We start from the raw sequence: 14,978 nt of genomic DNA, 5'->3' as shown, positions 1-14,978 counted from the left end.
ACAATTAAAGGACATAGGTGCTCAGACTAGATTTTAAAAACCAGCCATATACTGACTTCAAAAGGTCCATCTGAAACAAGATGAAGAAAAGTTGAAAATAAAAGGGTAGGAAAAGAAACTGTGTGTGAACACTAACCAAAAAAAAACTGGATATCAGAGGTAGACTTTAAGGCCAAAAACGTTACTTGAGTTAAAGAGGGTCACTTTATACTTATAAAATATTTTAAAATTGTATGTACTGAATAACATGGCTTTAAAATGTATATATAGCAAAAATTGACAGAATTTCAAAGAGAAATGGACAAATCCATAATCTAAGTGGTCTTGAACTCCTGGGCTCAAGTGATCTCCTGCCTTGGCCTCTCAAAGTGCTAGGATTACAGGTGTGAGCCATGGTGCCCTGGCCTCTAAGTGGATGCAACTGACAGAAGAGGCAGACCAAAAAAATCATAGGAGTCTCTTTTTATATAATCTGGATACAAACCCTTTGGCAATTTTGAAAGTTTAAAGTATCTTCTTCTATTTGATTGTTTTCCTTTTCACTTTGTTAATGGAGTCTTTTGATAAACAAGAGTTCTTAATTTTAATATATTTAATAGATCAAATTTACCAGTCTTTTTCTTTATGGTGAAAGGTTTTTAAATTTGAAGAAATTTTTGCCTATCTCCAAGGTCGTGAAGATATTCTTTCCCAAGTTATCTGATAGAAGCTTGAATATTTTATCTTTCACATAGTTGTGTAATCCACCTAGAATGGGGGTTTGCTTGTGGTATGAGGTAAAAGTGAAGATTTTTCTCCCCATTTGGAATATCCAATTAACCCAGCACCATTAATTGAAAAGATTATCCTTTGCTACTACTCTTTAGTGCCATCTGTGTTGTAAATCAAGTGTCCATATGTATATATTCCAATCTGTTTCTGCACTGTCTTTTCTGTTCTGTTCTCTTTATGCTTGTGCCATTAATACATAACTCTTGATGCTTGTTTATGTCCTCCAAGCTTGTTAGTCTTCAGCATTGCCTTGGCTTTTCTTGGTTCTTTGTGAATCTGTATACTGTTTTGGGGTTTTTTTGTTGTTGTTGTTTGTTTTGTTTGTTTGTTTGACAGGGTCTTGTTCTGTTGCTCAGGCTGGAGTGCAGTGGCACATTCATAGGTAACTGTATCCTTGAACTGGGCTCAGGTTATCCCGAGCAGCTGGGAATATAGGAGTGCACCACCTGGATAACTATCTTTTGTAGAAAATTTTTTGTCAAGATGTTACTCAGGCTGGTGTCGAACTCTTGGCCTCAAATGATCCTCCTGCCTCAGCCTCCTAAAATACTGGAATTATAAGCTTGAGCCACCATGCCCAGCCAGCATTTCCATATAAATTTTAAACCAGTTTCTTTCAAAAGTACAAAGTATAGATAATTTCTCAATGCAGTGCAATGAAACTGAAAATTAATAACTAAATTAGCAAACAGAACACCGTTGCCACTCAGAAATTGAAAGCCTTGTTGAACAGTTCTTGGAAGAAAAAAGAAATCAATGTTTCTTTTGCTAAAGCAAGAGAAAAAGTAGATGAATTTAGAATCTAATTCAAGATGATAGAAAAATAACAAAGTGAACCTAAGGAAAATAGAAAGGAAGAATTTATTCCGCAAGTATTTGAGAGACTGTATGCTACGCCAGAGACTGTTTGGACACTGACCTCATGGAGCTCATACTCATTAAAGTAGCACATTACAAGAGTAAGATGCATTTATCTAGTTTAGAGAGCTAACATTAACTTGGTTATAGTTTCAGTTCAGTGAGAAATACACTATGCTAGGTGACCATTGGGAAGACTTCTCTTCCCAAAGTATAACACAAAAGTTAGAAGCTATAAAGAAAAGACTGGCCATTTCATTTACATAAAAATGAAAAATTATGTCTGGTAAACATTAGCATAAACAAAAACTGTACAAATGTAGGGATTATGCAGCTTCTGTCACTAACAGGGCTATTTCTGATTTTCAAAGAGATTTTACACACCGATAGGAAAAAGATAAACAGACCGACAAAAAATGAGCATAGGATATTGAGAATTCATAGAGAAAGAATTAAAAATGGCTTTGTAAACAAGAAAAAATGCCCAACTCGTAATAAGAGAATACGAATAAAACTACACTAAGATACCTTTTGTTTTTTGGTCCAGAGATAGGCAGATAGCAATGCTTGATAACCTGTAGTGGTGAGAAGGTAGAGAAACAGGCCATTCATACTTTGCTGTGAGAAGAAATGATGGGTGTAACCTCTATGGAAGACAATTTGGCAAATACTTCTCAAGATTTCAAATACACAGAATTAAATGTCATTAGGCAAATATATAAATGAATTATGTTTACAGCTACATGGCGAAATAGTCAAAGCCTTAAAAGGAATAATACTTAATGCTGATATGGACTGGCCTCCAGATCCTGTTGTGAAATTTGAAATGTGTAGAGCAGTATCCCAAACCCACTGTGAATAATAGGCAGCCATCTGTATGATAAGAGGGGATACTAAATACATACGTATAGAAGTGCTTATGTAAAAGTAAACTATTTCTGGAAGGAAATGTAAGAAAACTAATAATGCTAGTGGCTAGAGAGGGACCTTTTACTACATACCTTTTGATACCTATTTAATTTTTGGTTTTTGTGTATGTATTACTTTAAAAATGCAAAAAATTAAGAGCAGTTATACAGAAGAAAAATCTATAAGAAATTATGATAACTTTGGCTAAATTATTCTGCATTTAGGGTTTTAACCAAGAAGATTTGGAAGAAGAAAAGGGTGAAACACAGGTAAAAGAAGCAGAAGATTCAGATTCTGATGATAACATAAAGAGAGGAAAACAGTAAGTTTGTTTGTTTTTAAGGAATTTGTTAAAGAGAAGTGAAAAAATGAAGGTAGGGACTGTTGAATTTCTTTTGTTTTTCATTTTGGCTCCTGGTTAAGCTTAGGAGAGAGTGTGTTCCCATTTTTCTGTGTTGTACTTCTCTATATACAGTGTTGTCAGTAAATTACTTGTTATTTTTCTTTCGTGTACCCTGTGCTCCGGATGACTTAATTTGTGGAGTTATATTTATATGGTACCAGACTCTTAATTTATGGCTTACCAAGTAAACTCTTCTGAAAAATAACCTAATTTTAAAAATATTTTTTTTTTTGAGAGAAAAACTGATTTGGGGGGTAGGGAAAAAGTCTAACATATAGTTAGACTCTAGTTAATACAACATATTACTTGATTGTGTTGCACTTACTTTTTGAGATAGTTGGAATCTGTTGAGAAAAATCTGGTATCTTGAAAGGTCCCATATAAGAGTAGAATGATTAGTGAGTTACTGTTTACAGTTGTAAAGACAATGCTTTAAAAAAATAGTTTCCCTTTTAATTCCCAGTGGCACACAAAGATTAAACTAAATGCGTTTGGCAGTACTTTTGGAAATTGAATTTATATGATAGTGGCAAAGAATGATTAACTCCCTCTTTTAAGGGTAATGAGTCTGACGAAAGCCACAAAGGTTTGAAGCCCTTACCAAGTCTATAGATTTCCATATTTATCTCTGTTACATTATGTTTTGAGAGTTACACTTCTTATCACTGAAAGGTAGCAGTTTATTTTTCATTTTTTTCTAGTCAGGCTATATAAGACAAAAACATTCAGATAGTTGAACACCATCCTATTCCCAAAAAAGGCAGTGCAACTAAAGCCGAATGAGAACTCGAAATGTCCCTTCCTAAGCCAATAGATACAAGTGTGAATACAGTATATGAAAAGTTTGGGGTTAGTGATTAATGTATAGCAGTTGGAGTACTGTAGGAGTTGAACATAATGTCTGTGATCAGCTGTTCTTTTAATACCAAGTGGTAAGTGCAGTCATGCGTCACTTAACAGCAGGGATATGTTCTGAGAAATGCATTATTAGGTGATTTTGTCATTTTGAAAACATCATAGAATGTACTTACACAAACCTAGATTGTATGGCCCACTACACCCCTAGGCTGCATGACATAGCCTTTTGCTCCTAGGCCACAAACCTGTACAACATGTTGTACTTACTACTGTAGGCAATTGTAACACAGTAGTAAGTATTTGTGTATCTAAACATAGAAAATGTACAGTAAAGATACAGTATAAAAGATAAAAAATGGTACACTTATATAGGGCACTTACCACGAATGGAGCTTGTGGGACAGAAAGTTGCTGTGGGTGTCAAGTGAGTGGTGAATGAATGAGAAGGCCTAGGACGATACGAATATTTTTTCTTCAATAATAAATTAACTTTAGCTTACTGGATAACCACCATCATATATGCATTTCGTTGTTGCCCAGAACATTGTTATGTGGTGCGTGACTATACTTCCACTTTTAAAAGAAGGTGGGACCTCATCGAGTTAGAATTAAGAAATTTGGTGTTTTAAAGTGTGATGAAAGTAAATGTGTATTTAAAAGAGAACTTGTATTTCACTTAATTTTGTGTTATTGTTTTAGTATGGACTTTCTGTCAGATTTTGAGATGATGTTGCAGCGGAAAAAGAGCATGAGTGGCAAGCGCAGACGGAACCGCGATGGTGGCACTTTTATTAGTGATGCAGATGACGTTGTGAGTGCCATGATTGTTAAGATGAATGAAGCTGCTGAGGTGAGAGGGGTCAATTCAAGGCTCACCTTTTCTTTCCCCCACTGAATTGGTTGGGTGCCCTTTTGTCCTTAACGCTTAACCGTTACTTAAACTACATTAAGGCACTTTGTTTTTTGTAATAAAGCATTTACTGTTCTAAATTTTAAGCATGGAAATAATTTTACTTTTTTACTCACATGTTTACAAAAAAGTGAAAAGACTAAGTATTAAGTAAAATTAACATTTCTAGGTGAATGGCTTTGCTAGTTTTACGTGAAAATGGTTTTACTCTTAGGTTCGCCACAAGGTTTAATGTTTCTTCATGTATAAAAAATGGTTATAAATGCATGTGTCATTCTCTTTTCCTGATCAAGAGACTGCAGCTGTCATTGTGTTTTAAAAATCTGCCAAATTGTAAAAATTGACTCAGTATTATTATTAGGTTGGTGCAAAAGTAATTGCAATTTTAGCATTGTTAAAATTTACCATTTGCTATTGGAATACATTCTTAAATAAATGTGGTTATATTATATATACATCATTTTAAAGCATATTTCTCACTTTATGTTTTTTTTGTTAATGACTTACTGCTATTTATTTTAGACTCTGGAAAGCAAATTCTAGTGATTTTCTTACTCGATTTCAAAATGGGTCATAAAGTAGCGGAGACAACTCACAGCATCAGGAACGCACTTGGCCCATGAACTGCTAATGAATGTACAGTGCAGTGGTGGGTAAAGAAGTTTTGCAAAGGAGACGAGCCTTGAAGATGAAGAGCACAGTGGCAGACCGTTGAAAGTTGATGATGACCAACTGAGAGTTGAAGCTGATCCTCTTACAGCTACACAAGAAGTTCCTGAAGAACTTGGCATCAACCATTCTACAGTTGTTCGGCATTTGAAGCAAATTGGAAAGGTGAAAAAGCTCGTTAAGTGGGTGCCTCATTAGCTGACTGAAAATCAATAAAAAGTCCTTCTGAAGTGTCATCTTCTCTTATTGTACACAATAACAACAAACCATTTCTCGATCAGATTGTGACGTGCAACGAAATGTGGATTGTATAGACAACTGGCAAGGACCCGCTCAGTGGTTGGATAGAGAAGAAGCTCCAAAGCACTTCCCAAAGCCAAACTTGCACCAGAAAACGTCATGGTCACTGTTTGGTGGTCTGCTGCCGGTCTGATCCACTACAGCTTTGTGAATCCTGGTGCAACCATTACATCTGAGAAGTCTGCTCAGCAAATGGATGAGATGCACTGAAAGCTCCAACGCTTGTAGCTGGCATTGGTCCCCAGAAAGGGCCTGATTCTACATGACAACGCCCAACCGCAGGTTGCACAACCAACCCTTCAAAAATTGAATGAATTGGGCTACAAAGTTTTGCCTCATTTGCCATATTCACCTGGCCTCTCGCCAGCCCACTACCACTTCTTCAAGCATCTCGACAACTTTTTGCAGGAAGGACGCTTCCACAACCAGCAGGATGCAGAAGATGCTTGATTGTAATGGTTCTTATTTTGATTAATATAGGTGTGTTTGAGCCTAGTTATAATAATTTAAAGTCATGGTCTGAAACCACAATTACTTTTGCACCAACTTAATATGTTTAAAAAACAAGTTCTGATCTTCTGGAAACAGTTGCTAGAGTATTAATGGATTCAGTGAGCTGTGTCTAGGATTTGTTTCAAAGCAATTCCAAGGTGGAGAGAAAGTAGGTAGACATCTAGCTAAAATAAGACTGGCCATGTGGGTTTAGTTGTTGAAATGTACATGACAGGTATATTCTGTATTTTGTATTTTTAAAATTTGAAATTTTTCATAACAAAAAAAAAAGAAAGAAAGAAAAAACCGGCCTGAGTAAATGCTGAAACTCTTCTTTGATAATATATTCCAATAATATCCAAACCTTGTACCTGGAAAATTATTCCTGGTGATAAACCAAAATTTGCCGGGTATAATTTGTACCTTGAATGAACTCTTTGAAAACTTGACAGTTGTGCCAGTATTTTATGTCAAAATTGATTGTTTCAGTTTGTAGTTGTTAAAGGTAATTATTTTAATGTTTTTGTGGGTTTGGTTGACAGACACATACATCGTTCTCTGCCAAAAATCCATTCGTTAGTTAATCTTTCTTGTAGGAAAAATTGTAGTTTATTTGAGAAACTGCTACTTTATTCAATTTTATGGTTCCAAATTACAGTGGTTATAATTTACTATTAACAATTAGTACTGCCTTTTTTTTAATCTTTAATTTTTTTCTGAATAGGAAGACAGACAGTTGAACAATCAAAAAAAGCCAGCACTGAAAAAGTTAACTTTGTTGCCTACTGTGGTCATGCACCTTAAGAAGTAAGTAATTTATTTTCTTGAAAAAGCTTTCTCCTTTTAATGGAATGATATTCAGCTGGTATACTGGTGTTCTAGAGGTATTAAATAACGGCAGCCTTCTATCAGTTCAAAGAAAAATAATAATGAATAAAATTTCCTAAATTATATTTCTTCATAAATTTTTATTAAGCCTTGATGCCTGATGCAAATAGAACAAACAGCAAACTAATATGAATGAAAGAAAAACTTGGGAACTGCTAATTTTGTTCTTTACAGACAGTTTTGGATTTGGTGAAATTGCATGTGTTTTCCCAATGTGATTGAAAATAAATAGCAAATCTTGGGAGACTACTTGAAGCACACATTGTACATGGCTTATATGGCCCTGTTATCATCACAGTCATTGATTCGATGCCCTTTCTTAATAGACCCTTACTACCAAATTTTTTCATCAGTTTGCCCGTATTTCTGAGCAATTTCGCTTTTTCTTTGAACCAAGCTGTGGGCTGCTTTTGATGACTGAAGAAATGCAATGTGTATCAGTGAGCCACCAGCATGGCCTAGGACATTCATAACTAGGAAATTATTCCATTTCATTAGCCCAAACTATCTGTCACTGGTTTTGTATATGTAATATTGGTCATGTTTTCTATTAACATAACTGATTCTAGTGCATAAAACGGAGTTCTGAGTATCAGTATTTTATTGAGATTTGGTGTCCTACGGAGAATAGCATAGTTCCAAGTTCATCACCACCTGAAACTGTTTGAGAATTTCCGATAGATTGAACATGATTTTTTTTTTAGCTGTAATGATTGGAGCTCAGTATTACTGTCTGTACCATTCATATCAGCATAATTTATTTTGTATAATTTGAGTTTGCTTAGTTTTAAGCAAATTTTTGTGAAGTTTGTATATTTCTGGAAAGTAAGAACTGAATTTCATACTGCTTTTGAAACCAGAATAGGTATTCAGTACATACTGAATGTATATAAGTAAATTTTTAAAAGCCGTTTTTGGAAATATCACTAAATATATAAGAAGTCAGAAGAAGATGCAGTAGAAGAAAGTTCATAGATTTGATTTTTTTTTTAATTATTATTGCAGGCAGGACCTTAAAGAAACATTTATTGACAGTGGTGTAATGTCTGCTATCAAAGAATGGCTCTCACCTCTACCAGATAGGAGTTTGCCAGCACTAAAGATCCGAGAGGAGCTGTTGAAGATTCTGCAAGAGGTTAGAGACAGATAATCTGTTTGCTCTTCATTAGTCATCTAATGTGGTTTGTATTGTCATAACCTCTATATAGTTTACAGTGTATTTATACATTCTCTTGAGACAGCCTGCCAGAGGAAGGGCTAGAAAAAGGGAATATACCTAATAAAATGAACAGAAAAGGAAAAACCTTATAAGACTTCATGTAACTGTAGCATTGAAGGGAAAAGATCTTCGAGTAGCTACTGATTTATCTGAGAAGAGTAGTACAGTAGTGGACATGTTCTGGAAAGAGCACCAGCATTTGAATCTTGAGCTGACCTACCTTTGCGCGGCTGTGACACTTGGGCAAGCTACTTAACTTCTGAAGGAATTCCAGAGGAACTTGCTGTGTGCCACGCACTGTGCTAGGTGCTTTATAAGTTTGTTGGTTCATCTGTTCCTCACAGTAAACCTGTAAGGTAGGTGTGCTGTCTTCATTTTACAGATGAGGAAGTTAAGATTCAGGGAAGTTAAATAACTTGTCCAAGGTCACATAGCCAGAAGGTGGCCGTGCTTAGGTAGTCTCAGGTCTGTTGGATTCTGAGGCCTGTGCCAACTCCTGTATTAAACTACTAACCTCTGAGTATGCTTAGTTCACACTGTCTCATGTTATTAGGTTTCACGTCAACTCAGTGGTAATCCTGAACTCTTAACTTTGAATGTGAACTCAAAGTATCTTTGTGTTCAATGTCTGTAGGTTCTTATTTGTTCTTTTGTGAATGAACCAGATCTTGAAGGTCCTCTAGAATAGATTAGCAAAACTCCCAGCTTCTGAGTGATTAATATGTATGTAATGTGTTTATGTTCCCCAGCTACCTAGTGTGAGCCAGGAGACCCTGAAGCATAGTGGGATTGGACGAGCAGTGATGTATCTCTATAAACACCCCAAGGAATCAAGGTCCAACAAAGACATGGCAGGGAAATTAATCAGTATGTAAATTTTGCTTTTTGTTTGTTGTGTTGATGTTTATAGAGAGAGACATGTATATGTAGAAGGTATATTTTTACCAATATTTGTTTAAAATAAGTCCAGAAAGTAGAATAGAAATTTTTTTAATAACTTCTTATCTATACCAGCTTTTTCTCCTCGACTTAAAATGCTTCTCAGCACATTTAGGTATGCTGGCCAATATTCAATATGGCAAATTAAAAGCATACATTTTTTAGCCATGGGTTAAGAGCATGGAGAAGGAAGGGTTAGAATGCAGGCCCTGGAGTTGGTCGTACCTGGGTTCAAATCATGGATCCACTATACCTGCCTTATTGCATATCCTCAGCTAGGGATTTAAGCTCTAAGTCTTGGTTTCCTCCTCTGTAAAATTGAGACAATTATGTGTTTTCTTTGAGTTATTTTAAAGATTAAATGAGAGGATGTATATAAAGCACAGTGCCTCACACATAGTAAGTGCTCAAGTAATAGTAGCTAGTGCCATTCTTCCTTGCATAATGGTCTCTAAAACCTTTTTGCATGTTCTTATTTAGTGATAACAAGAGAAATCCAGAAGAGTTTAAGTGAAAATCATGTAATCAAGTGCCATATTCTTTATGAAATTCCTCAGTTTTAAGAGTAAAATCCATATCTGTTTTTAGTATCCTCTATAACTCTTCCTGTGCCCCATGTTGGAAAGGAATTTTTAAAACTTCAGGGCTAGATTACAAAAGGAACTACTTCTACATTTGACTACAGTAATTATTTTTCTATTGAATTTTTAAGCTTTTAGAGAAATGTAAATTTCTTTTATAACCCAGAAATATATTATTGTTTTTGATCTTGTTAATAATCTGCAGTTTACTGCCTATTAAGTGATAAACTTTTGGTACTTTTATTCAGTGGCTCATGAATTTTTTTTACCCCGCCTAGAGTGAGAAAAGCAGAATGTTCCCACTGGTATCCATGAGTTACTACAACAGTGATTCTGAATCCAGGGGTTGGGATCAGTGGAGCAATTTTAAAAGATTTGTAGACCCCCTGAATTCCCCTCTTTCTCCTTTGTGTGACGTTGCCTATGTTCTGTCTGTAAAGGTCCTTCCTTGTTTTCATAGTGTATTAAATGCAGTGATAAGCTACATTATGTTTCAGAATGAAAAGATCAGTTGGTACCTCTGGACTTTTACTGGCTGAACAGTGGGCATGTAGTACTTTTATTTCATTGTCATTTTAGCAGCTGTATTAGACTTAGTGAAGTACAAGCTCTATACCTGCCATATTAAAGTGTAACTTTCGCGAGGGGTAGTGGCTCATGCCTATAATCCCATTGGAGAATTGCTTGAGCCCAGGAGTTCAAGACCAGCCTGGGCAGCATAGCAAGACCCTATCTCTATAAAAAATAAAATAAATAAATAAAAATTTAAAATAAAAGGAATTAGGGAGTCTTCATGAAATGTCAGCTCAGCTAGTTGATGACTATCAAAGTGTGGGTCAGACGTTACTTTCTTTAAATCTCTGTGGTGATTACTAGTTTAACTGATATTTTTACACTAATATTTCTTAGCCAGAGTTAGTTATCATACTGGTATTGTGCTGTGTTTATTATACAAATGATCCTGAAATAATGGGGTCTTTTTGGAAAGCATACTCCAAATGTTTAGAATTTCACGTCACACTAAGGTGCAATTATTTGAGAGAATGGTAGGAGAAATGCTATTTTGTGGACTAAATAATTGATTTTCTCCTTATTGCAGATGAATGGTCTCGGCCTATATTTGGTCTTACCTCAAACTACAAAGGAATGACAAGAGAAGAAAGGGAGCAGAGAGATCTAGAACAAATGCCTCAACGACGAAGAATGAACAGGTATGAGGGAACAGGTATGAGTAAGTGGAATAAATGTTGCAGTACTTGGGTTTGTTTGTAAATAAGATCATTAGGAAATCTGCAAGATGATGGGGTTTCCTTTTCTCTCAGCTTGATATGTCTGTGTAGTTCATAATATTCTTTTAGTTTAAAAGTTGTAGTGTGTGATGAAGATCCTCTTCACCTACCAAGACCTTTTTGAGTCAATTTGGTAGAATAAGGCCTCTCTCATAGTTCTGATAGCTTGTGTTGTTCCAGCCACTTGTAGAAAACAACTTTTGCAGTCCCATTTCCAAATTGCTGGAAGAAAAAACAATGTTACTGGTTCACCCTGTACTAATATGCTGGATACAGTTGCATCTGGAGGGCAGAGTCATTAGTTACAAGCGTAGCAGTTATGGCTCACCTATAATGAAACCTGTTATGCAAGTGAATACTAAAATGAGTAGTACTTTTTAAAGATTATTAGGAATTATTTTCCTTGGTCCCATGTAAAAGAGCTAAGTATGGTCTAAGTTTGATATTTTAGTTTGCTCTATTTCTTAGTTAAAAGGTTCTAACATTCCTAGTATCTCCTTTTTCACTTTCTTCCCAGCACTGGTGGTCAGACACCCCGAAGAGACCTGGAAAAGGTGCTGACTGGAGAGGAGAAGTAAGGTTTTGTGTTAATTTTTCTTCCTAGACTACATATAGTATTTCTGTTTGCTGATTTAAGATAAATAGCAAATGAAATGATGTTATGTTTACGTTGGCATGGGTAATTTTCAGTTTAACATTTATTGAATATCTACAAAGCATTGTATTGGGTACTCTGGGGGAATAAGGAAAATTGAGAAAATAGTTCATTCAGTAAAAATTTTGTTGCTGCTTGCTGAGTAGTAGACTCCTTGTCAAGCCCTGAGAATACAAAAGCGAAAAAAATAGTCCGTGCTCTCAAAAAGTGCAAGTCTGCGGAGGGGATGGTAGGCAGAGGGAGAGTTTAAGCAAAGCTATGGGTAAGTGTGCAAGGCCTGTTTTCAAATGGCTGTAGACCAAAGGGGTTGGGCAGTAGTGTGCACCCAAGGTGGTGGAAGGTAAGGTTGGAAATACAGATGTGGACCAGTGAAGGGCTTTGAGTCAAGGTGAGGAATTTTGCTCTCTTTGTGATTCCATCGGAAGCTTTTGAGCCTGGCTGTGAAGCCATCAGATTTGGAATCCTGCTGCTGCTGCTGCGCTGCTGGCTTCGTGTGGGCTGGGGTGGAGGGCAGGGGGACTGAAGGCAGTGGCACAGCTAAACAGGGATGGTAACAGGGGAGCAGAGCGGTGAGGAGATATTGCAGGGGCAAAGCTGCCAGGAGCTTGTGACTCAGTGGGGGAGAAGTTGGTTGGCTAGAGTTGAAGACCCCAACCAAAACTGAAGTACTGAGGCAGTGGTATTACCATTCACTAAAGTGGAGGGAGGAGATTTGAGGGCATAGGCGAGTTCTGTTTTGAGCCTGTTAGATGCGAGATGCCTAATGAGATGGTCGTGTAAATATCATGGGTCTAGAACTTGAAATTTAAAGAAATATTTGGGCTAGAGACATAGACTTGGTGGTTCTCTCCATAGAAAAGATTATTGAATCAAGAGAGTATAGAGTAAGAAATAAACTAAACAACTTTGAAAAGGGGCATAGCCAGGCAGAGTAGCCAGTGGAGGTGAGTGAGCAGCTGTGGTGCTGTGCACTGGAGCAGAACCTAGAGGGGAATGAGGCTGCACTGGAGGTGGACAGTGGCAGGCGTTGCTGCAGAGGGGTTCGTGCAGGTGAGTTGACAGGACCCAGACTGCAAGAGGAGAATGGGAGATGAGCTAAGGGGGGCCAGTATAATTTTGTTTATAATAAGTTTGATGATGAGGCAGTGACTTCAGGGGGAAAATAAGAATTATGGAGAATTTTCTTTATCAAGCCAATTAATCTGTTCATACATATATGAAGGTTGTAGAAGCTTAATGTTAAAAATAGGGTAAACCATACAAGGAAAGAGAAACAATTTAGAATTTTCTACCCTTATCCTCTCCCCACTCCCAACAGACACACATACACCCACTCACCTTTTACCACTGGAGTTAGTTACCTAAAGGTTGAATGGTTTACTGCCTGGGCATCTACAATTAGGCTTTGCTTTTGAAGGTAATCTTATTTTAGTCTTTCCTTGTTGCCCTCAAATTTGCGTAGAACTAAACACATGCAAATGAAACGGCAAATATAAGTAAAAGCAATATATCAACATCAATATCCTTGTTATGGTGGTGTATACTATAGTTTTGCAAGTTGTTACCATTGGGAGAGACACTGGGTCTCTCTGTATCGTTTCTTAACAACTGCATGTGAATCTGTAATTATCTGATTGTTTTTTACTAAAATAAACAGACAAAAATTACTGTATGAGTTGTGTATACAAAACCACGTAAACTACTTTATGGAAGACTCAGAGTTTGGGGGGGTCATTTTATTAGGTCATTAAATAGGAAACGTCCAATTTCAAATCAAAAGTGTAGTTTATTATCTCAAACAAGAAGCAGTACAGTTAAACTATCAATACAGTTTTGCCATCTTGATGGTAGCTTATTTATGCCAGCAGCAAAGAAGCCTAGAGAGCAAGTGGCGATGAAATTGTGAAAGGTGTTTTCCACAGCTTGTTGAGAATTGAATATTTTTCCTTGCAAGAAGTGGTCCAAAGCCTGGAAGAAGTGGTAGTCAGTTCACCAAGGTCTGGTGAATACAGTGGATGACAGAGAGTTTCCAAGTCCAGCTTCTGTAGTTTGAGCAGCGTTGTTTGTGTGACATGTAGTTAAGTGTTGTCTTGCAAGAGGATTGGCCTGTCTCTATTGACCAGTCTTGTGGCTGCTTCATCGCAAGCGTCCTCATCATTTCATCCAATTGGTGGCAGCAGACAACCACTGTCATTGATTGACCAGGTTTCATGAAGTTGTAGTGAATAATACCAGCACTGGACCACCAAACAGACACCGTTAGCTTTTTATGATGAATATTCGGTTTTGGGCTGTGCTTCAGCACTTCATCTTTATCTAGCCATTGTGCCAAATGCTTGCGATTGTCAAAAAGATTCCATTTTTCATCACACATAACAATACGGTGTAGAAATGGTTCACCTTCATGTTGTAACAGCAAAGAAAAGCAAGCTTCAAGACTATTTCTCTTCTGATGCTTATTTAATTCACGTGGAACCCATCTATCCAGCTTCTTTACCTTGCCAATTTGTTTCAAATGGTCCAACGTTGGGATAGTAATGTCAAACCTTGCTGCTAATTCATGCATGGGTTGAGACGGATTCATTTCTACTACAGCTTTCAGCTCATCATTATCCACCGTGGTCTTAGGTTGCCCACATGGCTCATTTTCAAGATTAAAATCACCAGAGTGGAACTTCTCAAACCATCACCATACCATGCATTCATTAGCCACATCCTTCCCAAACACTTTGTTGATATTTCAAGCTGTCTGCATTGCATTGGTTCCACAATGGAACTCATATTCAAAAATAACAGGAATTTTTTACTTATCTGTGGTTTCACAAAAACTGCTCTTATAAAAACCTTGAAAAATAATCAGTCACCAGCTAGCCGGGCACAGGGGCTCACGCCTCTAATCCTAGCACTCTGAGAGGCCAAAGCAGGAGAATGGCTTGAGCTCAGGAGTTCGGGACCAGTCTGAGCAAGAGCGAGACCCCATCTCTACTAAAAATAGAAAAATTAGCTGGGTGTGGTGTCCTGCGCCTTTAATCCCGCTACTTGGGAGGCTTATGCAGGAGGATCCCCGGAGCCCAGGAGTTGGAGGTTGCAGTGAGCTATGATGACACCCACTGTACTCTACCCAGGGTGACAGAGTGAGACTCTGTCTCAGAAAAAAAAAAAAAATCAACAGCCAAAACATGCATTTGAAAGACTGAGGATGTACCTTCACGATAAAAATAAAACAAGAAGTGTCAG

At 37.0% G+C, this 14,978-nt stretch overlaps 1 protein-coding gene across 4 annotated transcripts in view; it reads left to right on the top strand.

Moving 5' to 3' along the window:
• Positions 1-14,978, top strand: part of IWS1 (interacts with SUPT6H, CTD assembly factor 1) — a 42,696-nt gene that overhangs the window by 21,260 nt on the left and 6,458 nt on the right. For 3 of the 4 annotated variants that reach the window (XM_045558834.1, XM_045558835.1, XM_045558833.1), the window contains exons 6-12: positions 2,763-2,860; positions 4,499-4,649; positions 6,895-6,977; positions 8,064-8,193; positions 9,027-9,144; positions 10,897-11,008; positions 11,604-11,660. In XM_045558834.1, the coding sequence (XP_045414790.1) occupies positions 2,763-2,860; positions 4,499-4,649; positions 6,895-6,977; positions 8,064-8,193; positions 9,027-9,144; positions 10,897-11,008; positions 11,604-11,660 (749 nt within the window). Of the gene's footprint in view, positions 1-2,762; positions 2,861-4,498; positions 4,650-6,894; positions 6,978-8,063; positions 8,194-9,026; positions 9,145-10,896; positions 11,009-11,603; positions 11,661-14,978 lie in introns of those variants that run through there. The other variant, XR_006736768.1, reaches the window with a different exon arrangement.

This window comes from Lemur catta, chromosome 8 (genome assembly GCF_020740605.2).
Source record: "Lemur catta isolate mLemCat1 chromosome 8, mLemCat1.pri, whole genome shotgun sequence".
In the NCBI taxonomy this organism is placed as follows: domain Eukaryota; kingdom Metazoa; phylum Chordata; class Mammalia; order Primates; family Lemuridae; genus Lemur; species Lemur catta.
The sequence above is the reverse complement of the archived record's forward strand: the minus strand, read 5'-3'. Positions and strand labels throughout refer to the sequence as shown.